Consider the following 26971-nt stretch of genomic DNA (forward strand, 5'->3'; position numbering starts at 1 on the left):
TGGTCTCAGCTTTTCTTCTGTTCCAATGTATTGTATAACTTTCTCATTTTGTTCCAACCTATGAAATGGGCTGCCTTGGGTCCTTTTAAGGAGAAAGGCGGGAATGAATGAATGAATGATTTTGAGTATTCCCTGCATTCTCCAGATATCTGCATGGCACTCTCTTTCTACCTTACCCACCTGCCCCTCTTGGCATGCTAAGTATCTGCGGGAGAAAGACTAGCATTGGGGAGAAATAAGAAAGGCTTCCCAGCGTCGCTTCAGAGACTAGCTCAGCCATCTCACTGTGTAACCAAGCTAGTGAGACTTCCAGTTTCTGATACTGTTTGAGCTCGCTCCACCAGGGCAACATCTCCTTTCACCTCATTCCTTCACGGGATCCTACTTCTTGAGGTGTGCCAAGCAGTGATGTGGGTTCAACCATCAACCTGCATTTCTCACTACAAGTGAGGGCATGTCAGGACTCAGGTTTTGGCAGAGCTGTACTATCATCCATCCTTCAATGACATCCTACCCTCCTCCAAGGTAAGACTGCTAGTCTCCCATTTGTATGAGTCCACAGAGACTACGAAGAAGAACAAGTTGCTCACTTGTAACCGTGTTTCTTTGAGTGGTCATCTGTGATGCTCACAGAATCTACTCTCTTCCCTTCTAGATGTCTATTGTTTTTAATCAGTGAATAATGGAACTGAGGGGCTTTGAAGGAAACCTAGTAATGTGTGCCATGGGAGAGGCATTGCTACTGCCAAAATGCAAAGTCAGCTTTGGAATGTTGAAAGCCCGGATGCGTGATTGCTAGAGACAAATATTTGAAAGAACACAGTAAACTGCATCTTGCTTATTTCATGGTGACCATGACAAGCTCATGGAAGTCCTTCTCCTTTCTCAACATTACTACCATCATCTGCCTTCTGTTGTATGATCTAAACTAGTAACAGGACAGTTTGAAGCCACTGCACCATGTGGTATTTACTTGTTAATCTTCCAAGTAGCCCTTCTAAGTCTCCATTACCTCAGACTGAGTGGGCAAACTGTGTGTCCTCTCAGCTGATCCAGCATACTTTAGCTTCCATGGAAATAAGATCCCATGCCCAGCCTTCATCTCTCTGAAAACCTGGTCTTGCCTGCCTTCTTTTCAAATGCAACTATGCCACTTGCGACCTCTCTTTACCTACAACACTTCGGTCCCTTTAGCAAGTTGCCCAAACTCTTTGTTTGCTAGAGGGGTATTTTTAAAAGCCCCTTTCTCCTTGCAGTCATTTGCCAAATAGATTTTCATTACGATCTCCTTAGGTTATTGGCAGTGGTGGGATTCAAATAAATTAACAACAGGTTCTATGGCCTAATCATAAATAAATAAATAAGTAAGTAAGTAAGTAAGTAAGTAAGTAAGTATGTAAATATGTAAATATGTAAATATGTAAATAAATAAATATGTAAATAAATATGTAAATAAGTAAGTAAATGCCCAGGACAGTGGGATCTGATGAGGATTTCTTCCACAGTGGTCTCCCTACTGCCTATTATCACAACTACTTCTCACATAATTAAGACATCTGGATAAGTGCATCTGTTTGGGCATACTGCTGCCGTTACCCTCACCATGGGCATGTGCCAAAAACACACACACAAACACACACCTCACAGTGGGTGCTTATGACCAAGTTTGACAGAGAACTGACACATCTCTCCTTCCCTTTACCTCCTATTTTGCCCTATAGCTCACCAGTAAAAATTGCTTCCCTCCCCTTTCCTGCTCCTGAAATGACTGATAGCCCTGCTTGTTGTTACCTGGAGGCCACCTTTGCACACCTGTTGTGGAGTTATTCTCTCTTCCCCCGCCCCCGCTTCCTTCTGGCTTGGAAGGTATGGTCCCTTTTCAGTCTGTTGCCACTCCACCTCAACCCCACCACCTCAATCGGTCCTTCAGTTACTGACTCTTCTGAGGTCTCCTCCTCCTCCATCTTTCCCCTCGACCCTGCACCCACCACCTCTCCTCACCAGTCGCTTTGGGGGTGTTGGTGTTGCTGGCGGCGCTGGTGGTGATGATCGCTTCCCTCAGAGCCCTGGCAGCTGCTTCCTCTTCTCATTTTCCACTTTTCCTTCATGCCGCAGTTTCACCAACAACATAAGACTCCCCCCCCCTGTCTTCCCCAAATTTTCACCTTCCATTTTCATCTCCTCTGTCCTCCTCTGCTGCCCCTTTTCTCCTTCAGCCCCACACAAGTCCTCAGGGAAGAGTCCTAAAATACAAGCCTTAGTTTTCAGGGAGAGTGCTGTGTAACCCCATGCAGTGCAGGTTTAATCTCTATTCCCTGCTCTGGGGAAACAAGGAAGGTAGTTGTGTGGGAAGAAGGGAAGGAAGAAGAAGGATAACCTCACTTGCCTTGAAAGGCCCATTAGGGTCATCTTGAACGGCACGTAACACACATGTAAAGCGAAGATGAACTTGAGAATAACTCTCAAATTCTCTGACCCCTTCCGGAAAAAAAGTTCTTACCACAGAGCAACAGTAATAGTAATAATGAAGCTTTTTCTGTAGCACAAGCAAGAGAGGGCTGCCACCCTGGGATGTGAACTGGTCTCTGAACAATGCCACAATCATTTAATCCCTCCCCATTCCAGGTTCTGTGGAAAAGTCCTACTTCGGGCACATCATGAGAAGGCAGGCATAGATTGAAAAAGACCATAATACTGGGAAAGGTAGAAGGCAGCAGGGAAAGAGGAAGGCCAAATGCAAGGTGGACCTACTCCCTAAGGAAACCATAAGCTTGAGTTTGCAATAGATGGGCAGGGCTGTTGAGGCCAGGCCATGTTGGAGATTGCTCATTTCTAGGGGCACCCTAAGTAGGGGGGAATTTGACGATACATACCAATAACAGCAACCACAGGTTTTGTATGTATTTAACTGCCAGTTCCAAAAAGTTGAAAGGTTATTCCCTTAATTGGTTGTTGTGGGTTTTTCAGGCTCTTTGGCCATGTTCTGAAGGTTGTTCTTCCTAACATTTCTTCCAGTCTCTGTGGTGAGACGTTAGGAAGAACAACCTTCAGAACACGGCCAACGAGCCCAAAAAACCCACAACAACCATCAGACCCCAGCTGTGAAAGCTTTGCAAATAAATGCCCTTAATGGGGGGACTACAACTCCCAGAATCCTCCACCAACCACAAAGACAGGATTACGATCTCCCTCAAAACAGTGGCCAGAGAAACCCATTGGCCAGTTATTTATTTATGAAATGTATGCTTTTTTGCAGCTTGTAGGTTCTGCTCTTTTCCTCTTGTTTTCGAATGAGTCACTTTTTCTTACAAAATAATTGTAAAAACATGTTGACTCAATACTAGGCTGCCACACAAGCATCTCCCGCCCACTCCCCAATTCACCAACATTTAATCCCTCCCCATTCCAGGTTCTGTAGAAAAGTTGGAGGCAACAGGAAAAGAGGAAAACCAAATGTGAGATGGATTGACACCATCAAAGAACCCACAAGGTTGAGTTTGCACCAGCTGTGCAGGGCTGTTGAGGACAGTGCAAAGGGGCAACGTTGCAAAAACAGAAGCTTAAAAGAGCATGCTGACATGTGGCTCTTCAAAGAGGACTGTCCCAATTAACAAAAATTCAATCATCTTTGCAGACCCCCTTGGCCTGATCGGATCATATGGCAGATACCCTGGACTGCCAAAAAAATATGAGTAATTGGGTTCTAGATCCAATTAAGCCTAAATTATCTCCAGAGGCAAAAACAAAACAAAACAAAACCTGAGGCTGTCCTACTTTGGGCACATCATGAGAAGGCAGGCATAGATAGAAAAAGACCATAATACTTGGTAATGTGGAAGGCAGCAGGGAAAGAGGAAGGCTAAATGCAAGATGGACCTACTCCCTAAGGAAACCACAAGCTTGAGTTTGCAATAGATGGGCAGGGCTGTTGAGGCCAAGCCATGTTGGAGATTGCTCATTCCTAGGGGCACCCTAAGTAGGGGGGAATTTGACGACACATAACAATAACAGCAACAACAGGTTTTTTATGCATCTAACTGCCAGTTCCAGAAAGTTGAAAGGTTATTCCCTTAATTGTTTGTTGTGGGTTTTTTTCGGGCTCTTTGGCCGTGTTCTGAAAATTGTTCTTCCTGAAAAACCCACAACAACCATCAGATCCCAGCCGTGAAAGCCTTTGCAAATAGATGCCCTTAGCCACTTTTAAATTTTTTATCATCATAATAAAATATAATATCTGATAGAGCCTGGTTCCCCATTAGTTTTTCCATAGATCTTAAATATTAGATTTCTGCATACCAATGGAAAAAGTGGCATGTTCCCTCCCTGAAAATCTAAATAACTAATTAATCGCCAACAGGCTTCTGACCTTTTTTCTCCAAAGTTCAGGTATTTATTTCTTTCAAAAATTAGAAGTATCAATTTTTCTAAAACCCTGGAGCCTCGGGTTGTTTGTTTGTTTGTTTTTATTTTTAACCAATCTTTCTCCCTGCAGAGTGTCTCCAGTGGCTCACAAACCCTGACACAATGATAAATATTTTTTTTTACATCCCACTATAGGTAGGTATACTTAATTACGGTCAAAGACCAGTAAAACCAGAACAGTATAAAATAGATACATACAATTATTGTTTAGGAAAGTCGAGCAGGGTAATAAAATTCCATTAAAACATGATAAAACAACCCCTTATTTCCAATTAATAACATAATATATCCTTGATATAGATAAAACCACTATAAGGCAGCATAAAGATGCAATAATACATAAATGCTAAAAGGTTCTAAAGGGAATCCTGTTGAAATAATTTTGAAAATATATTTTACATGATAAAAATTTTAAAAAGCAATCCCATTTCATTTCCCTCCCTCCATTTCTCCACAGCAGTTTACATGTTAAAAAAGCCTACCACAAAAGTCTTTGCCTGCCAGAGTCAAGACTGCATGGCAAACAGCTAAGGCAGGGAAATATTTAATAAAAAGCCAGCTTTATGCTCAAACATAGTTTGCCTTTTATGTATTATACTTACTTACTTGAATAATCTCAAAAATGAAAGCTTGAAACTTAAACCTATCTCAACACAGTCCTCTTGAAGATGCTGGTCACAAATCCTTGATTAGTATGCTTTAGTCCCTCCTCCTCCTCCTCCTCCTCCTCCTCCTCGCAGTCCCTCCAGCCCCCAGCCTGAATGTCTGGATAGTTTCGATTCCCCTTTGATATGTTGATCTGCTTTCTTCAACCCCGGCCTGATGGTAAATCTTTACTAGTGTTAAAAAACTGATAGCTGTCTTCCTGTTTTCGAGTAAGCAATCTGCCTGCCATTTGTCTCCTCAAATTGTCAGAGCAACAGCCTTAGTTATCTTTAACTTGAAAAAAAAACACATAGCCCCCCTCCCTCCCCCGCTCGTCGCTGGTCACCTGGCTCCTCCGCCTTCATTCATCTCAGGCCAGCAACCGGATCTCCGAACTAAAATAAAAAATAACAACCACCTCTATGGAACCAGTGCGAACCGGGTCAATCCCACCTCTGGTTATTGGACAATTCTCCTGTGCCTAAGCTACTGAGGAATCACTTTTCACAGGCTGTGACAGCCTCTATAGCCTTTTTTGTTGGGCTAACCCTTACCTGATATTTCCTTGACTATAAACTGTTCCCAGCCCTCAACCTTTATCAAACAGTACAGACTAGATGAGTGGGTAAGGAAAGACACTTCTTGTGTTGTTCTCTTGCCTGCTGTCTTTCTCCTTCCCACCTCTGCTAAGTAATATGTTTATTTAATCAACAAATCGTATGAGGAACAGAGACTATTACAAAGAAGAACAGATTGCTTACCTGCAACTGTGATGGTTTAGGTAGTGATCTGGGCATTCATGCCTCCCCTTAGACTCCAGTTGACACTTTTGGCTTTTGTTTTGAAATGGAGTTGCAATTGAAAATGATGAACAGGTTGTGCCTATGCATATGTTATATAGGAAGGAAATCAGGGTTACTGCTGCAAAACTGTTCATCTATAGAATGTTATCTGCAAGTCTCTGCACAGGCTCAAGACCTACTTGTACAAGTGCCCAGATAACCATATTTCTTTGCATATGAAATTCCATTTTATAGGGAATTAAATTTGAGATTGTTGGGAATAGTTTATCCCTTATTTATATTCTTATTTCAGTGCTAGTAACCTTATTTGGGTTATTCAAACCAAGCAAGACTTCTGAAAACAAAACCCTTGTCTACTTGCAGTTGTTTATTATGATTGATTGATTGATTTAAAGCTGTTAGTGTTATGTGCTGTGAACTCAGAACTGACTTATAGCAACCCTAATAGGGCTTTCAAGATAAGCAAGATATTTAAGGAGTAGTTTTGCCACTCCTTAATTCCACACCCCAATGACCCTTCATGGATAAGTGTGGATTCAAACCCAAGCTTCCAGAGTCCTGGTCGATCACTCTATCCACTACACCACACTGGGTATCCATTTATAGCTTGCCCTATATTGCAAGATCTCAGGATGGGTTACAGAATCATATAAAACCATTTAAGAATATAAAATCTGTAAAACTAACTTAAATAAATTAAAATACATAAAATAAATAAATAAAAAACATTGCATCAAAACCTGTACAAACTAAATTGGACCCTCCCCCCAGAAACGGGCCATCCCCTTACTGCTTGCAGTGCAGTGTGTGCAGGCCATCATCATGTTACCTGAGGGATTAATATTCTTTATATCCTGGGGAGAGGGACCAGGAGAGGAGAGAGACCCCAGCCACACTACTGACAGACCGTACACCAGATCTTTAGTTCAAACACTGTTCATGTAATATTTATTGTTTTCATTCATTTAAAACAGGCTTGCCCAACCTGCGGCCCGAGGGCCGCATGCGACCCAGGTCAGCTCATAATGCGGCCCAGTGCAATTTTTTATTTTTAAAGAAATTCCAAAGTTTCAAGTTACACTGCCGGCACTTGCGGCTGGAATGCAGCTGGGGCATGTCACAACAGTGGGGGGGGGGAGAGGGAAGGAAAGAAGGAACGGGAGGGGAGGGGAGCTGTGTGACTGCATTGTGCCCTCCCTGTCAATAGGTGGACCCCCGCCCGGCCCCATAATGCTGCCGGAGTTGAAGCTGGCAGCCTCTGCTGTCTGAGATCGCAGCTGCCGGTAAGCGCATTTGGAGAGGGGCTGTGGAGGACGGCTAGGGCTGCCCCCCCATGCGGCCCAAACCAAATTTATATGCGGCCCAAACCTAATTTTCATCTTCTAATGTGGCCCAGGGAAGGTGAAAGGTTGGACACCCCTGATTTAAAACATAAAACAAAGGTATCAAGAGGCCTCTCTCACATTTCACATGCACACAATGCTCACACACACAGTCAGACTCTTCCCTGGTGGTTGATCAGTCCTTTGGTAAATGCAATGGGAGCAATGTTGCAGCGCTGTTCGATGCCCAGAGTCTCCTCCTGGGTCATCCTTCTTGTAAGCATCCTTCTTATGGGTTGTGCCTATGGGCAGACCCCAGTTTCCTGGGCAGGTACAGTCTGTTGTTTCCATGCAGGAATGTTTCCTGCATGTCTACGGTTTGCTTCTTTCACCATAGACCTGTTTGCAGCCAGCCTGCTTCCCCTTTCTTATCTGGACAAAGAAGTCCAAGTTCAGAACTTCCGCCCACGCATGCAATTTCTTGATGATATAGGAACTTTATCTCTTGCAACTCTTTGCAGATTTGTACCAGGCTCACTGTCCCATCTTCCCCCTTGCAAGTCTCCATCTTCTTTTTAGGCCTGAGGTGCTGGTCTTTCTGGAACCCACACACACTCTGTCACTCATAACAATCATTCGTGCTACGCTAGTCACAGAAGTCCCTCAGCCAGGGCTTCTTCGCCTCCCTGCATTGCTAACTATTCAGCAGCTGAGCAGAGAGACTCATCATCCCGACTCCTCGCTGGATTGGTTAGCAGGTGAGGAAGCCCCGGCCAGGCTACTTCCGTGAATGGTGCAGCACAAACAACAATCCGCTGCCTGGTCAGCGATAAGTGGACAGCCTGGTTCTGGGGAGAGGGTCCAGTTATCCCAGTCACCTGTGGTGGCGATATTCGCATTTGTCTCCCCTAGAAGATGAATACGAATATCCCATTTCTAGCTGTAAACAGTGAAGTTATCCTCGGTATAAGTTCTAAAAGTATGTGTTCCACTGTTAAGACAACAGGAGAATGCCACTAATGTGGATTTCAAAGAAGAAATAATTTATTTCTCAACTGCTGGCAGTGTAACATTAAAATGGCTATTTACTTTTGCAGTATTGATGGCATGGTTTATGTATTTAAAAATTCTGCTTTAGGCTATGCTGCTTTTTCTGTTCTAATCCTGTGTACATTATTACAATAATACTGGCTTAATTTACCATAGTTCGTGTTTTTTCTGTTCTGCAAATGTTTGCTATCCTGAGTCTCTTACAAAGTATTCAGTTATGAATGAAACATTGCATGTTGTTCAATTCAGATCTCAGAACTAGAGTAGAAGCTCTAAAACAGCCTTTACCAATTGATGCTAGTCAAGAAGCTGGATGCTGCAATATAAATGGCTTCATGGGACTTACAAACTGCTCACCTCAATCATCACATTTCTTCCATGACAGGTTAGCGTCGTCCTTTCATTTATGTGTCTTCCACAGAGTTATTTTTCCTAACTGATTGCTCCTTCTGATTGAGAATAGTGCATTACTAAGTGTCATCAGATAATGCAGTATGCTGTGCGCTTTTGTTAAAAGTGTAATCATTTTTCAGATATAACATTGCTGTGTGTGTGTGTGTTATTTTTCACTGTCTTTATGGCAGTGGACAACGTTCAGCTTCTCACATTTTCCCAGGAGATCTCATAAGGTAAATGCAGTATGCTCTTTTTTTCAAATCAAGCAGTATGAGGAGGCAAAGAATCTGCAGAGCAATTAAGAGATATGTAGTAGGGAAATCAAAACAAAAATGTGGCAGTATTACAGTTAGCTCACTAATTGCACCAACAGAAATTCAGAAAGTGCCCAGAAAGTGAGACAAATTTTGAAACCTCTTTCATTAGGGAAGAAAACCTGTAGAAAAATTGGAGAGCAAATTTTGGCACACCTTCTTCCTTGAACTGGCTACAGCACTGTCCTCTCTTATGACTACTACAGGGTTTACAAGAAAGACCTGCACTGTAATATATCTACAATAGACTCTCAATAATTTCTCATAACAAATTTCCTGAGAAAATGTTCTGAGATGTTTCTATTAATACCTGAGCTAGAATAGAAACCCACTTTGCAGAATTACTTGCAACACACACCCACTGTTTTTTTCTTTAGGGGGAGTACAGGTTGGTTGGTTGTTGCTGCCTTCTGTCAGCGCTGCCAACCCCAGAATGATGCATGCCAGTGGGTATTGTGAAGAAAGCATAACAGTGGCAAGGCTGCCCATATAGTGACTTTTGCTGTTACTTTCAGTGCAAAAAACCATGCGGGGTTGGGGAGTTATGTTGCAATCAGTGCTGATGTTAAGGATCAACTGAGAAATTGCAACAAAATCTCTGCTTCCCCTTGGGGAATTCACCCGTAATTTTTCTATCCATGAATAGCAGAGGTTCCCAACCTCCGGTCTGTGGCCCAGTGCCGGTCCATGGCCTGAGCTGGACCAGGCCGCAGAGACAGACCTCCCAACCCCCCTCCGCACGAACGAGCGTTCACTCGAGTGCTGCGCTGCCATTTACGCATGTGCATGACTGCTTGCATGATCACCCTCCCGCTCCTTCGAATGAGCACACATACACAGGAGCACGGGGGCTGCCCCACCTTCCCCAGCCAGTCCGCGGGGTTAAAAAGGTTCGGGACCCCTGATGTATAGGGTAGAAATTTTTGAAAGGCACAGCATTGGTTATACATGTGTGTTTTTGGCTTTGGACAGTATTGAGTATTGCAAGCTATTGCTGAAAAATATCTGGTTGTGTGGTGTTCTTACTTTTGTGTAAGTTTCTGCCTTTGGTCATAGTTCAACCTAACAATTCCATTGTTATAAAAGTTTGATCAACTTGATACTTTTATATATTCAATTCATTGTTATTTGCATCAGATTCTTGCTACAGTGATGAATATTATACGGTGTGGATAAAAGAAGAAAACATCAGCCTACCAATTTATTTAACTAGGTGACTGTTTTTGATGTGTACTAAATGAACAGGTTTTGGAATCATAGAGTTAGAAAGTATTTAAAGAACATCTAGCTCAATTTCTTGCTCAATCCAAGGTGCAACAACAGCATCCTTGCCAGATCACTGACTAGCCTCTGCTTAAAGGCAACCAGTATTATTTGCAGCAGTTATGTCTAAACTGCTCTTACATTAGGAAATTTCTCATAATACTGAGGTAAAATCTGTCGCTATGCATGTCACGCCTATTCGGTATAATCCCCCCTCTGGGGCAACAGAAAACAATTCTGCTTCCTCTTCTGCATGTATGACAGACAGCTGTTGAAATATTTGAAATCTGCTAACATCTCTCCCTTTAATCCTCTAGGCTAAACATGCCTAGTTATGATTTTTATGATTTTTAGGAGTTGGATTTCAGATACCTTGCAATCATGGTCACTCTTCACTCTTTTTATTGCTTTATATACAATATTAATGTTCTTTCAGAAATGCCTACAAATAATGCTTGCAGCTTGAGCAGCTACTGTGTTTTATTTTGCATAGTGATTAGTGCTTTTGCTATGAAACATTTAGTTCCTTTCTTGCCTACTGCAAGGAATATTTTTAGTCTCCTGCACTGGGAAAAAGATGTTCTTAGGTGTTTGTGTCTTATACACAACTGTACTTTGAAGCTTTTTCTTGCAAGTTCTACTGTAATCAATGCAGAATAATATATTTTTAAGAGCCAGAATTTAAAAGTAAAATTTCTTTACTTCTCATATATGGTACCATACACTATTTTCATTTTTTATGTTCAACAATGGATTTATTTTAAGATCACAGTTTTTCTTTTACATTTACTGTATATCTGTGTATTTCATTCTGACTATTCTGCATACTGGATTTTTTTAAAAGGACAGTGCAATCTTGAAAATGTCTTACAGATCCACTAGCTCTGCTTTTCAAGTTTCATCTAAAGATCCTGAGCAGTCATTAACTGACTACGTTGCCCGTTTGGAGACCATTCAGCAGAGACTAGGAATTCTTATGCTAGGTAAGATGTACAAAGATCACATGGATACAGAGTCTGTTCATGTTGCACCTACATTTCTTTTTCCTTACTAGTTGGTGGCACGTCAAAGACTTTTTGTTCTCCCTTAGCTAAGTTGGTTAAACACAATTGGATTCAGTGGGGCTTACTGACAATAAATAGGCATAAGATTGCACTGCACATGTACAATATATATCCACTGTACAATTTAGATTTATGTTTTAATGGTAAAGTTTTATCTATGGCAGTTAGAAATTCAAACTTGAATATTATCAGTTGGAGATGTTGTCCAAGGAAGAATAAACAAATTTTCTTCTCAACCAATTTTTATTTCAGCCTCCACATATATATAGCTACCTCCCAAGACTAAATTTGTTCATAAATAAACATTTTGAGAAGGAAAGTATGATTCTTCATCATGGTCTCTGTGAATGCACACTAATGGGTTTAATTTGCACCTGCGCAGAGGTCTCCGGAATATTCTAGAGCTTTATGCTATGCCCCCCAGCCCACGAGGTCTGCCCACCCTCACAATCACCTCAGTTCCTTTTTGCCGCCGCCGCATGAGGTTTCTCCTCTGTCAAGCTGCTGCGTTCGTCGTTTTGCTTCTAAAAAGAATAAAGAAATCATTTCAGTCTACAAAATCTGCTAACTTCTTAGATCAGGAAATTGTGAGATACTTTGATTATTTGGACCATTTCCCCCCCCCTTCCCCTTCCCCCCTTCAAAAAGTGCACATCGTGCCTAAATAAAATTCCCCTCACAGACAGCCATAGCATCTGCTTCTTCTGTTTGGGGGAATCCCATCAAACCTCATCTTGCCAAATCTGTAAAAACTTTACAAAGCAAGCCCTCAAATTGTGTCAACAGACTCCGATCTTTTCTTTTGAAAACAATCATTTCAACCCATTCAAACAATGGAGTCTCCTCCTGCCTCACAGCCTCAAAGACAATCACCGGTCCCATCCACTGTTTCTCCATCCACAAGATCAACTTCTAAAACCTCTCTGAAATCAAAGTCCAAACAACTCAGTTCGGCCAAGTCGACCCCAAAACCGAAGTCCCCTTCAATATCGGATCCATCGAATTCAAAAAAGCACAAAAATGCTACCGACCTCCATCCAGGTAAGCCGGTATCACAGCAACTCCCACTTCAGGAGCAGCCCACCGTGAGGATGGATTCTTCAGATGATCTCCATCCGGTCAACCTGAGTCTCCTATCTTAGCTCAGTCTCCACTGTCTCCTATTGATACTGCAGAGGTTACCATCATTCCAACCTCACCACACTCTAGCGCTTTATCCACAGGGCATTCCATCTCAGTTGCTGAATCCGACCATCATTCTCAGGCACCCGACGGTTCTCCTCCCCATAAGAGGTCGAGGAAAAAACACCATACATCACATTCTCACAATCCTGGTGCCGATACTGTGAGACCCGCCACCCCTACCGGGTCTTTCACATCTCGAGAGCGATCAAGACGATACAGACAACAGGTCAGACTCTATGAGTCTCCAGAATACTATGACCCTGCCGATAGAAGCTCTAGATATCAAGCATATCAGTACTATCTGTCCGAGCTCAATTTCTACTCTAATCGTCCATACTGACGACGATATTACTACGATTTGGATTGCTCCGATTCTTCTCTGTTACCAAGGTACTGATCTCAATACCACCAGACCTACCCATCCATCCCGGTCATCATCGGAGGAGTGATTGGTATCATCCACCCAGATACCGAAGCATAGATCGAAGAGACAGCACTCTGATATGCCCCATATTCAGCCTACAATACTGAAAATGGCTTGAACATCTACCATGGCTCAACAACCATCTGTACAAGCAACCATGACCTACACCGGTCCTCCACCTCAAACTTCTGGTACCAAACATACCCAGAAGAAAACTTCCAAATTTCAGATCACCACAGTACCACCACAACATTCCTCCTCTCGTTCTCAACACTATCTCCAGGAACCAACATCTACTATCCCACAATTCTGCCCAACCTCTCCATCACCCTCTTCTCATTCATTCTCTGCCACTTACTCCCACTCCATACCGGACCAGGAATCTCCACCTAATCTTCCAAGACCAGATGATGATATCAACACCAATAATCCTCCTCCTTCCAATGATTTCTCACCATATTCACAGCTAATCTTAAGAATCACCAAAGCAATGGAACTTCATGTTCAAAAGCCATCTCAAACCCATTCAGACAAAGTTTATGATATCAATGGACAACAAATATTGCCCTTAAGCATGAGCTTCATCCCTTCTCTGTTGGAACTGACTAAGCAAACCTGGTCCAAGCCTTCCTCCGTACCACACATGTCTCGTAAGGTAGAAAACCTTTACAAGACACATGGGGACAACACTGCTTTTCTCTTTAAACATCCACCTCCGGATACACTTATCGTTGTTGCAACTCGAAACAAAACATGTAAGCACTCTACTGCAACACCAAATAACAAAGAAGGCAGAAAGTTGGACATTGTGGGACGTTGCATCTACTCTCTAGCGTCATTCACTCTGTGTGCCACCAATTACATCGCAGCTGTGGGAGCCTACCACTGTTATCTGTGGAACAAGGCCCTCCCATCAATCCAGTCTGCTACTGGCGAATATAAAACTCGCAGCCTTGCCTTTCATCAGGAGGCAGTGGCTCTTGCATGCCAAGAGAGGATTACAGCGAGACACATTATTGACACCTCCTCAAGACATATAGCAACAGCAGTGGCTCTCCGTAGATATGCATGGCTACGATCTGCCCATATCTCAGATGATGTTAGGATGAGGATAGAAGACTTACCTTCCGATGGTTCAGGCCTGTTTGATTAGAAAACAGACGAAATCCTGGAAAACCTACAGAAATTTAAAAAGACAGCTCGATCATACAATATTCAACCATATTATCGACAACACCCTCAATTCGGACCAGATAGGCGGGGTATAAATCTAATAAATAATAATAATAACATCAACAATCCAGATCTTACTTTGACAAAAACAGCTACACATCTCAATCAACTTCAACTTTTCAACCTCGACATGCAGTGCAGCGTCAGAGCCCTAAACAATTCTTCCGCCGCCCAGAAAAGAAGCAAAAACAGGGCATTTGACTTCCTTGCTCCCCAGATCCGCACCGCTCATCTTTCAACAACACTTACCCATTTAGCAGCACATCTCCAACCTGGTCTTCCATTACAACCAATTCTTGGGTACTCACCATAATCGGTCATGCCATAGTTTGCTTACCTACCTCCATCAAGGACCGTTCCAACACGTCCATCTCCTGCCCTCCAACAAGAAATACAATCCCTCCTCTCAAAGGATGCTATAACACCGGTTACCACCACAGAACACCACCCAGGTTTCTTTTCCCATTATTTCACAGTTCCAAAAAGAGATGGCAGACTGAGACCTGTTCTCGACCTTTGAGACCTCAATTATTACATGATTCAGAGAAGATTTTGTATGGTCACACTAAAACAGATCCTACCCATTCTCCAACAAGGAGATTGGTTTGCTGCAATAGACTTAAGCAACGCATATTTCCACATCACCATTTGACAAGACCACCATAAATTCCTCATGTTCGCAGTAGGAGGTCATGCCTACGAATTCAAAGCCCTCCCATTCGGCCTGTGTACAGCACCAAGAGTATGTCTAAGGAAGTCACACAACATCCTGAGAGACTCTTCCCATCCTGCTTACAACTTCTTTGAACTGTTGCCATCTGGCAGAAGATACAGAACAATTAAGAGTCGGGCCACACATTTTCTGAATAGTTTTTATCCCAGAGGTATAATTGCACTTAATAATGAGCTTTAAAGACCACCAGTAGTGAATAGTTGGACAGTGTTACTTGACCTGGGGTAGAGATAATTGTATTCTTAGTGGGGGATTTTTAGTGGGTGGGGAGTGTTTGGGGATTTTTAATGTGTGTGCATGTGGGTCTGGTCTCTGGGTGTCTGTGTGAATTTCGTTGTACGGGTATACTATGTATATACTTACAATGAAAATAAATTGATTTGATTTACAAAATGCATGGCACCCGTAGCAACTCACCTATGTACCCTCGGAATTTCAGTCTTTCCCTACATAGACGATTGGCTCGTAGTCTCAAGCTCTGAAAGATATCCACACGGTTCTTTCTCTTCTTACGGATCTGAGCCTGAAAATCAACATGGAAAAGTCAATTCTTACCCCTACCCAGTGCACCACTTACATAGGGGCTATTCTCAACACTACAAAAGCAAGGGTGTTCCTTCCTCAAGAGAGGGCTGTAAAGCTTCACTCCCTCATCACTCTCTTCCATCCTCACTTCCCCATCACTGCGCATTCTGTTCAGCGTCTTCTGGGGCTTATGGCCTCCACAACCTTGACCATTATGCATTCCAGACTAAAAATGTGTTCCCTCCAATCCCGGTATCGCGCCCTCTTCGACTTTCTCATAGAATCACCATCCAAACATCTCAAAGTCACCCCCGAGCTCTCCGCTCAACTCTCCTGGTGGGACGATCCATGCAACCTTTTAATGGGATGGTCATTTACTCCTCTCCAATCAGCATTACAGATCACCACAGATGCAAGCGCTACCAGATGGGGCACACGTTGCAACAATCTCCACATCCATGCCACCTGGTCCCGCAGGGAACAAGACCTACACATAAACAATCTTGAACTTCTCGCTGTTTTCAAGGCGTTCAGAGCCTTTGAACCTATTATTACATCAACAGGGAGGCACACACTCCTGCTTCTCTATCTTACGGTGCAATTTTGGGAATGGTACCTCGAGCGTCACATCTTCCCTATGGCAATTCATATCACCACACATGAAATCAAGTGGCAGACGAATTAAGTCGACTACACACCCAGATGCACGAGTGGTCTCTGGATCAGTCAGTGTTCCTCCACCTATATACCTATTCCCTCCCATTCCTCTAAGGACAGTAACCAAAATCAGAAATGAGAAGACAAATGCAATACTGATTGCTTAAAGGTAAAGCTCTGAGGTCGATACGTTCGCGATTCCTCAGAACACCAAATGCGATATATTTTTCTCGAGAGCAGGCATGGGACAACACTCAATGGGAGACACTCTCATGGCGTACTGGACCACCCACCTTATATACCTATTCCCTCCCATTCCTCTAAGGACAATAACCAAAATCAGAAATGAGAAGACAAATGCAATGCTGATTGCTCCATGGTGGCCATGACAACCGTGGTTCCCCATGTTACACTCCCTTGCCAGCGACCACATCCATTTACCCCTTCTCCCACACCTCCTCACACAACATCAGGGTAGGACCTACCACCCAGATCTACAGACCCTCCATCTCATGGCATGGAGACTCCTTCTCCAATAGAGGCTATCCTTGCTTATGCCTGGAAACCTTCTATAATCATACTATACAGTGGTGCCTCGCTTAACGTTTGCTTCGTTTAACGTTTTTTTCGCTTAACGTTTATTTTTTCAGAGGCAGATTGTGCTTCGTATAACGTTTTTCCCTATGGGCGATTTTCGCATAGCGTTTTTGGGACCATGCTTCGCTTAACGTTTTTGGTTTTAGGTCCCCTGCTTCGCTTAACGTTTTTTTTTGTTTTCAATTTAAAAAGTGTCTTAGAAGGGTCCAAAACGGTTCTAAATGCTTGGATTCGTTAGAGGACCCCTTAAGTCATGTGCAAACCTGATTTGGCTTTGATTTGATGTTTCGTTAATTTTTTGTGAATTTTTGTTTTTTGGCCCATAGGAACCAATGGACCTGTCAAAATCTGACAGCTCCATGCTTTCCTATGGGGGAGAAAACAATTTACAAAAAATTAACGAAAGTTCAGATCAAAGCCAAATCAGGTTTGCACACAACTTAGGGGGTCCTCTAACGAACCCAAGAATTTAGAACAGTTGCTGAGTCTTCATTAATTTTTTGTGAATTTTTTCTTCCCCCATAGGAAATAATGGAGCTGTCAGATTTTGACAGCTGTCAAAAGTTGGGGGAAAAAAAATCACCATTAATTAACGAAAAGTCAGATCAAAGCCAAATTAACTTTTGCATCCGTTTTAGAGGGTGCAGAAGCTAATCCAAGCATTTAAAACCATTTTTGACCCTTTTATGACACACTTAATTTTGCAAAAATTGACTTCGCAAAGCCATTGAAACCTATTGAGTCAGCTACAATACATTCCAATGGAGGATACATTGTATCGTTTAACGATGTTTCCTATGGGTTTTTTCGCTTAAGGACGGCAATCCGTGCCTATTGGAACGGATTAACCGGTTTCCAATGCATCTCTATGGGAAATGGTGTTTCGCATAAAGTTTTTTTCTCATAAGGTTTTTTTTTTTGGAACCAATTAAAAACGTTATGCGAGGCACCACTGTATTCTCAAAAATGGGCTGACTTCTTCAAATTTGTTCAAGATCATAATCTTCCTACTAACCCTACAGATTTACAATCAGTCCTGCAGTTTCTTTCCTATCTGTTTCACAATCAACTGGCTCTTTCAACCCTTAAGGTTTATTTGTCAGCCATAACTGCATACCAGCCTCAAGATTCGGAAGTTGCCATGATCTTCAAACACCCTACATTCAAACGCTTTCTACGGAGTGTTGCCAACATGTGCCCAGCTGTTCCTCCATCTACCCCACAATGGTCTCTATCTCTTGTTCTCCACTGGCTTTCTCACCCTCCATTTGAGCCACTTACTACTACTTCAGAATATCTTCTCTTTCTCAAGACACTTTTCCTTGTTGCCATCACGTCCACCCGCAGGGCCTCCAAACTTGCAGCACTGAGATCTGACCCTCCATTTCTTCAGTTCCATCCTGACAAAGTTACTCTATTCCCAGACATCTCCTTTCTACCCAAGGTCGTCTCTCACTTCCACCTTTCTCAGCCTATAATCCTATCCACCTTTTTTCACTCGCCTTCAAAAGATTTAGAGAAATGCTTACACACGTTGGACACCAGAAGAGCTTTGGCCTTTTATGTCTCCAGGATGTCTTCCTTTTGGAAATCAAAAAGACTATTTATATCACCACACACCCCTTACAGGGGCTCTCGTGTTTCTTCCCAGATTATCTCCCCCGGGATAGTTTCTACCATAACATTGGCATACCAGCTTGCTAAGCAGCCACTGCCTACGGGTATTAAAGCCCATTCTGCTAAAGCGACAGCTACTTCCATAGCCTTCCTTCGGGGAGTCCCACTCCCAGACATTTGCAAAGCTGCCCATGGGCAATGCCTTCCACGTTTGCCTCTCACTATAAACTGGATTTGAGGGCCAAAAAAGATGCTTCGTTTGGAAGAACAGTCCTTTCATCAATCCTACCATGACGTCCCTCCACCTTTAAGGTAAGCTTATCAGTCACCCATTAGTGTGACGAAGAACGAGAGGCTACTTACCTGTAACTCTGGTTCTTCAAGTGGTCATCTGTGAATTCATACTTGCCGCCGGTCCTCCCCTCTGCCTGTCACTTCGGTATCTTTTGATGCAGTGGCGGGCTGTTCTTAGGAACTGAGGTGATTGCAAGGGCAGGCGGGCCTCGTGGGCTGGGGGCTGGTCCTTAACAAACGTAGCATAAAGCTCTAGAATATTTCTGAGACCTCTGCACAGGTGCAGATTAAACCCATTAGTGTGAATTAAAGCCTTAAACAGCTTGGGCCCTGGGTACCTGAAGGACCTTTTCCTTCCATATAAACCTACTCAGCAATTAGAATCTAGCCAGGGGTCCTCCTGAAAGAGCCATCCTTCAAGGAGGTAAGAGGCATGGCTTGTAGACAAAGGGTCTCTTTGGCAGCTGCCCCCAGACTATGGAAAGCCATCTTGAGTGAGATTCATCTGGCACTGACATTGATGACCTTTCAGCGCCAAGTCAAAACCTTCCTGTTCCGGAAGATTTTTAATTGAAAAATCTTCCAGAACAGGAAGGTTTTGACCTGGTTTTGACCTAATTGAAATAATATCAACTGTGGGTCCTGATGGCAATTTTTAGATAAGTTCCAACCACTGTTGTTTATGTATTGTGAGTGGTGACTGCTAAAGTAACAATTTGTTGGTGTAAATGGATCTGGAATGAAAATCTGTGATTGTACATTTCCCCTTCCAGTCATTTGGCTTAATTAGGTACTTCCTGGATTTTGTCATAAACATTCAGCTCGAATAAGAGGAATGTAGTAACAACAACAACAACAACGATAATGATGATGATGATGATGATGATGATGATGATTTATTTAATTTATACCCCGCCTATCTGGTCGGTGAGGACCACTCTAGGCGGCTAACAACAAAAACAATACAATAAAAATACAAATAAACGATTCTAAATGATAAAAGCACTACATTACATTACACAGGAAATAAAACAAAAACAGAAGAAGAGGAAAGAGGGAATCAGGAGGTATGTGATGGAAAGGCCTGCTGAAACATCCATGGCTTTAACTGTTTCTTAAGATACCCAGCGAGGGAGACCCGTGAATCTCAGGAGGTAAATTGTTCCATAGGCGAGTAGCCACCGCTGAGAAGGCCCGTTTTCTTGTCTTTTCCTTCCGGACCTCCCTCGGCGTTAGGCTCCTCAGTCTCACCTCCTGGTTCGCACAAGTGACACGGGTAGATCTTGGTGGGAGTAGGCGTTGATGATGATGATGATGATGATGATGATGATGATGATGATGATGATGATGATGATAATAATAATAATAATAATAATAATAATAATAATAATAATAATAATAATAATAATAATAATAATAATAATAATAATAATAATAATAATGTTTGTTTATTTGTTTGTTTGTTTGTTTGTTTGTTTGTTTGTTTAACTTATATGCCACCCACACTACCCGAAGGTCTCTGGGCGGCTTATAGCATTTAAAATACAATAAAAAGGCAAAATAAAAGGGCAAAATAATTAAAATGCAATTCAAATATATATTCTAAATTTGTACCACTTGATAACTGTAAACTGTGTAGGCAGTTCCGAGAACAATATACAACCCTAAAAATAAAAATATAGACTAAAAAAATGCCAACCCATTAAAACACAGAATAAACTTTTTTTAAAAAGCATCAAAATAAAGCCAGAAACAGTAATATCTAACATCTTGAAAGCATTGAATATGTCTTTAAAACTGAAAAGCCTCAGATTTAGAAAAAGCTTCATCTGGTACAAAAGGATTACAACATAGGTGTGAAGTTCTTCTGTCTCAGAAAGCCATTCTACAGATAAGGTGCCACCAGTAAAAGCGACATCTCCCTGTTTTGGCATGGGTTTAACAGAATAATTATTGGGGGCCCTTCTAGGCTTACACTTCTCTGATTCTTTAGCAGCTATGTGCCTCAAATAGATTCACTTGTTTGAAAAAGTCATCTGAAGATTATCATTGGTCTGGGCCAGTACATGTTGGAGAAAACAATCCCTCAGGTATTCTGGTCCCTAGATATTCAGGACTTTGAAATTTCATATTGGATTGGTGAACTGGACCCAGAAATAAACTGAAAGCTAGTGCAGATCATATTGTACTGATAATATTATGATTGTATAATTTAGTTGCTGTTTAACAATCTCATGGCCCTCTTTTGCACCAACTGAAATCTCAGGGCTGTTCTCAAAAGGCAGCCCATGTATCATAGTAATGCAAATATGAAGTTACAAGACATGATTAATTACAGCTAAGCTATTGCTCCACATCAATGATAGATCAAAGAGCACCTATGAATTGGTTGTTTTGGCAGGCCTCCTTCAAAATAGGTGAAACACCACTAACAGTATCCTACAGCATTATCTGGATTCGAATTTGAGTTTACTGGTGATTGTCCAATCCATTACTGCACATAGAATTAATTCATGGATTACATAAAAAGAAGAGAGAAGATGCTGCATGCTAGATAAAATAGAGCAAATTCACAAAACTAAAAATATTATAAAGAATATGGAGAATGTGAAGGGGGAAAGGAAGGAGAAAGTAAGAATGGGTATACTGTACAGATGTTTGATGGAAGAAGAAGATCAGTTAGAAGAGTTAAAAACAATATGAGAGATGTAAATCTGGAATAAAAGGGTTTTTAAAAATATGCCAATTAGAATAAAATAAATGGGTATAAAACCATATGGAGATGGTACTTCAGTAAAACTAAATATTATAGATGCTAAATATTCTAAGAAATGTTGGAGATGTGATAAAGAATTGGGAACATATGTGTGTTTATGGTGGAATTGTGAAGTGGTATAAAAGGAGTGGTGTAAAGAGATTAGAGAAATACTGGAATCTTGAAATGTCAACAAAAACATTGTTTTTAATAGAAAATGATGATATAAGTAATGTAAAAAAGATATGGTGATGAATGTTAATAGCTGCATGACTGCTCATTGCAGAAACCTGGAAGCAAAATTGGGTTTTCCAATTGCATGAATGCTATAACAAAATTTGGAATATTGCTATTAATTGGCTTCAGAAATTAAGTTCAAAAAAGGAGATTTAAAGACAAATAGATTTAACAAGATATGGGATTAATTTATAAATGCTGTATTGAGTAATCATAAAATCTTAGAAAAGTTAAGTTGGAAGGGGCCTACGAGGCCATCAAGTCCAACCCCCTGCTCAATGCAGGAATATAATCAAAGCATATCTTCCAGGTGCATATTTAAGTTTTTCTTAAGCACTCACCAACTCCCAAGGTAACTGGTTCCACTGTCATACTGCTCTAACAGGAAGTTTTTCCTGATATTCAACCGAAATCTGGCTTCCTTTAACTTGAGCCCATTGTTGCGTGTCCTGCACCCCGGGATGATCAAGAGCAGATCTTGCCCCTCTTCTTTATGACAGCCTTTCAAATATTTGGAAAATGCTATCATATCACCCCTCAGTCTTCTTTTCTCAAGTCTTGGTTTCCAGCCCCCTGATCATCTTGTCGCCCTCCTCTGAAGAAAAGGAAAGGGAAAAAGCCAAAGCAAGGTTATATGTATTTTTGGAAGAGATATGGAGACAATTAAATGATGGATTTAAGGTGGATAAGATAAAATATTAAGTAAGATAGAATGGTCCCCATTAGGGAGCACTACGTTTTGTGTTATTATTATTATTTTGTATCTAATTTGTGTGGATAGAATGCAAATTTTATGTTATATTTTATTGATGTGTTTAGTTTAAACATTTAATTAATTTTTAAAAAAATATTAGAACATAGCTGTTAATTGGTACACAACTATTATATAAAATTGCTTGGCTTAAACCAGATTTAGCTTGGTCTTTTACATAGGAAAAGAAGCTTGCTAGCGTTCCATGCACCAAGTTTTAAAAATACTATGAATTAGATTTTTAATGTGTGTATTGAATTCAAACAGGACCTTCATATAACTAATTAAATGAGAGGTATCAGGCACCCCCACCAATTTTTGAGGCACTACAGGTTTTTTTAAATGACCAAAAGAAGAAAAGTCATCATCTGCTACTGAAAAACATGTGGTGTTGCTCCCACATACTTATCTATAACTATTTTATACATAATACACCCAGTTTACACTTATTTGTCACTTATATAGTGTTTTTTTTACCATTTGTTTTATCTAAAACGGTAATGTTTCCAGTTTTAAGTAACCTAACTGATTCAGGAAAACTTCAGTCAGATTGAGTATTTTGTGACTTAATCCTGTAGATTAATCAGAAGTACCTACTTATATTGAAGATTTCCTGAATCAGAACAATTAAGATAAAGAACTTCAATATTACATTAACATTACTGCTGAAAACATTGGACATATAAACAAGGTGAGTTAATGATTAAAGAACTGAAGATAAGCCAAAGGAAGTGACTAGGAGTTCCACTGACATCTTTTTTACCAGGCAGCTATCAGATCATTCACCGCTGTCTTAAGACCCTATGTTTGTTATGTGCTATCATGTTGGAATTAATTTATACCAACTCTTTCAAGGTAAGTGAGACACTTATGGGGTGATTTTACCAGTTCCAGTCTGCCCCAGTGAGTTTCCATGGCTGAGCAGGGATTCAAACATGAGTCTCCTGGGTCTTTGTCAGTTGTTCTATCTATTGCACAACACTGGGTAACCCCAAACATGTTTTCTTAATCCCTTTAACACCCTACTGACATATAACCTTCTCTGCATTCCTTATGCAAACTTTGTGCTTTTATAAATGTAAAATGTTAATAAAGTAACTAAGTTCTTTTGTATTTGTATGTATTTAGGACAGGCTCCACAGCAAGAAAGCCTTTAATTGTAGTGAGAACTCATCCTGGATCTGAACTACAGAAAACATCTGCCACCACATTATTCTCTGGTGAATGCCTTGTGTGAGCCATATACCTGCCTTCGTAGAGTCTGACAGCATTGATGTTCAGTTGAATAAAACACTCTGTGTCTATAACAATTTTGCATCATATTTTCTATAGAATGTTTTTTAAAAATTATAGTTTGCTTATAATTGAGTATTCCATGTCAAAATGTTTCTGCAATATTTTCATATTAGTTTTATCAGGAAGTATACAAGCTTAAGATAAGTATGCATTGCTGTATTATTAATGTTCGGCATTGCCGTAATATTAATTATTAATTGCCAGCATGCATCTGTCACCTCTCCTCCTTGGATTTCAAAGACTGTTATTAAAAATATATTTGACTTCTACATTTTGTTTATTTCTGTTTTTAATGGTTGCCACTGCTTACCTTTCAAAAGGGTGAAGCTTTATTAGTTTGAAGATCTTTTATGCCCTTTTACACGCAAGAGAGTAAAGAAAGATGCTCATTCAGCATTTCTGTTGCATTGATCCATTCTGGTGAAATTATTTACTATATTTGACCACAGTTTAGTTTAGTGAGCTGAGCCTCCCTTGAAATCCTATTGCTAAACATGGTAAGCTGTGTTGGGTTGGGTCCCCTGAATCAGTGGGGATTTGGTGAGTCAGCTCCTCTGTAAATTCTATTTATTTCAGTGGGTCTACTTTGCAAGTTTCAACTAGAGTAGACCCACTGAATCAAATGGAATTTTTTGAGGCGTTGTCTCAACAGAAACTAATTCAGTGGGCCTACTCTAGCACTACGCTAAGTAACAGGATTCTATTGTGTCCTCCTTGTCTCTTTCAGATATTTTAGATACAGCTCGAGACTGTATGTGCTCACAGCAGGATTCAGCATTCCATAAGACAGTTCAAAAATATGGGTGCCTCAAACAAAAAATTATGACTATGAAACTGAACCTTGAATCAGCACCAAATCTGGGACAGATATAGCAGAAAGTCTGCTCTTGCTCTGTGCCACATTTGGGAATGTTTGGGCAAAGGGTTCTTGAGTTATGATTTAAAAGAAATAACACTGTTACCTCCTGCATCACCTGGAGTTCTGGATGATTTAAAATATATTGATAAAACCAAAATTGTATACAGTGGTGCCCCGTTTAACGACGAATCCGCATAGCGACGAATTTTTTGCGATCGCATTGCGATGTTTCTAATGGGAAAAAATTGCTTTACGATGATCGGTAAGCTGTTTCGCTACAAGTTGTAACAGAAGAATCAGAGAATCGTAGAATAATAGAGTATTTGTTTGAAAGGAAAGGAATATTGATTTTGCTGCTGTCTGAACTCTAAATTCAAGATAGCAACCCACTTTGGTCTCAAAATAATTTTTTTGAAAAAGCTAAGCAAAGTTAGAGAGAAATTCTGTAGGTAGTAGACTTTGTATTAAGGAAATAGAGAAGCAAATTAGGGTTGTATATTGCTTTGTAGCAGTTTAAAATTGTTTTTTTAACTTCAAGGAGCATTGTTAGAATAATGTAAAAATCTGTTGACCAAAGCAACCTTCTACAAACGAAACTTGTTTAATGTAACATTTTCACATTATCTTTTCAGAAGATTTTGAGAATTTTCAAGTTTTATCCCAATCACTTCACAGTCCTAAGGGTTTTACAGTAGTCAGAAAATAATGAGTAACTAACACTCTTTGCAACATTTACTCACACAAATTACTTTGGGGGAGGAGGGTTACAACAACATCCATAACGAATTACCTTAAAAACAACTTTCCAAGTGCCCAACAGAACAATAAACAACTGAACTGCTGAATAGCTCAATGAGAGATGGCGCGCCACCCCAATCCAACCCGTTAAATCTGGGCCACTCCCTTACCACCCAACAGAGAAAAGAGGTAGAGGAGATTGTCAGAAACAGGGTCCCCTGAAGGATTGCTCGCTTCCCGAACAGAGTATCCAGGTGTAAGTGTACTAATTAGCTGAGCAGAGTCCGGGTGACTCAGCCAGGACGTAACACAAACCCCTTACCACAAGTCTGTTCTAAAGAAAATCCTTGCTTGTACTAAAGTAAGAAAGAAAAAAGAGAAAAATCATGAGATTTGGAGTCTGCCAGGATGAACAAAGCTCAGACAAAAGGACTCTGTAGCATTCTGTAGCCGAACTATTCTTCTGGAAGCAGGCTCAGCAGACTTGCTGTTCAAGAGACCAATCTTAAGGATTTTAAGAATAATTTTTATTAGAAAAATAAAGTATTTAGAGATATTCAGTTTGTTGCATAAGCAAAGCATAAGTTAAATTTCATAAGAAATTGCAGTTAGTATCTTAACAAAATTCAACTAGCAAAAATCAAGTAAACTTCTAAAAAGCTTCTTTAAGGGAAGGCAAGGGTTAGCCTCCCTCCTCAAATACTCTCTCTATACTACATCTTAGCATAAAGCATACAAAATGGCCAGTGGTGGGATTCAAATAAATTAACAACAGGTTCTATGTCCTAATGAAAAATAAATAAATAAATAAATAAATAAATAAATAAATAAATAAATAAATAAATGGGATCTGATGAGAGTTTTTTCCACAGTGGTCTCCCTACTGCCTATTATCACAGCTACTTCTCACATGATTAAGACATCTGGATAAGTGTACAGTGGTGCCTCGCATAACGAGCGCACAGTTTAACAACAAATCCGCATACCGATGCAGATTTTGCGATCGCAAACACGATCGCATACCGATGGCCCCTATGGGCAAAAATCGCTTTGCGATGATCAGTAAGCGTTTCACTTACCAATTTTCGCATAGCGATGTCGGGGGAACAGCTGATCGGCGGTTCCAAAATGGCCGCCGGAACACCCAAAATTGCCGCGCGCAGCGTTTTCGCACCCTGACCTCGCTTACCGAGGTCGCGAAAATGCCTGCACTATGGAGGAACTTCGCTGAATGGTGAGTTTGGGGCCCATTGGAACGCATTAAACTTTGTTCCAATGGGTTTTTCCGTTCCGTACAGCGATGTTTCACCATATCGACGGTTAATCCGGAACGGATTAACCTCGCTATGCGGGGCACCACTGTATCTGTTTGGGCATACCGCTGCTGTTACCCTCACCATGGACATGTGCCAAAACCACACACACAAACACACACCTCACAGTGGGTGCTTATGACCAAGTTTGACAGAGAACTGACACATCTCTCCTTCCCTTTACCTCCTATTTCGCCCTACAGCTCACCAGCAAAAATTGCTTCCCTCCCCTTTCCTGCTCCTGAAATGACTGATAGCCCTGTTTGTTGTTACCTGGAGGCTGCCTTTGTGCACCTGTTGTGGAGTTATTCTCCCCTCCGCTTCCTTCTGGCTTGGAAGGTATGGTCTCCTTTCAGTCTGTTGCCACTCCACCTCAACCCCACCACCTCAATCGGTCCTTCAGTTACTGACTCCTCTGAGGTCTCCTCCTCCTCCATCTTTCCCCTCCACCCCGTGCCCATCGCCAGTCGCTTTGAGG

General features: G+C 41.2%; 1 protein-coding gene across 10 annotated transcripts in view; it reads left to right on the forward strand.

Moving 5' to 3' along the window:
- The window catches only part of PCNT (pericentrin), a 315970-nt gene extending 292118 nt beyond the window's left edge, over positions 1-23852 (forward strand). For 6 of the 10 annotated variants that reach the window (XM_078378579.1, XM_078378612.1, XM_078378615.1 and 3 more), the window contains 4 exons: positions 8492-8627; positions 11089-11198; positions 19568-19611; positions 23416-23852. In XM_078378579.1, the coding sequence (XP_078234705.1) occupies positions 8492-8627; positions 11089-11198; positions 19568-19611; positions 23416-23472 (347 nt within the window). In that variant the 3' untranslated portion in view covers positions 23473-23852. Of the gene's footprint in view, positions 1-8491; positions 8628-11088; positions 11199-19567; positions 19699-23415 lie in introns of all 10 variants that reach the window. The other 4 variants (XM_072976792.2, XM_072976803.2, XM_072976795.2 and 1 more) reach the window with 2 other exon arrangements.
- The last annotated feature ends 3119 nt before the right edge of the window (positions 23853-26971 follow it).

Source organism: Pogona vitticeps, chromosome 1, assembly GCF_051106095.1.
Source record: "Pogona vitticeps strain Pit_001003342236 chromosome 1, PviZW2.1, whole genome shotgun sequence".
In the NCBI taxonomy this organism is placed as follows: domain Eukaryota; kingdom Metazoa; phylum Chordata; class Lepidosauria; order Squamata; family Agamidae; genus Pogona; species Pogona vitticeps.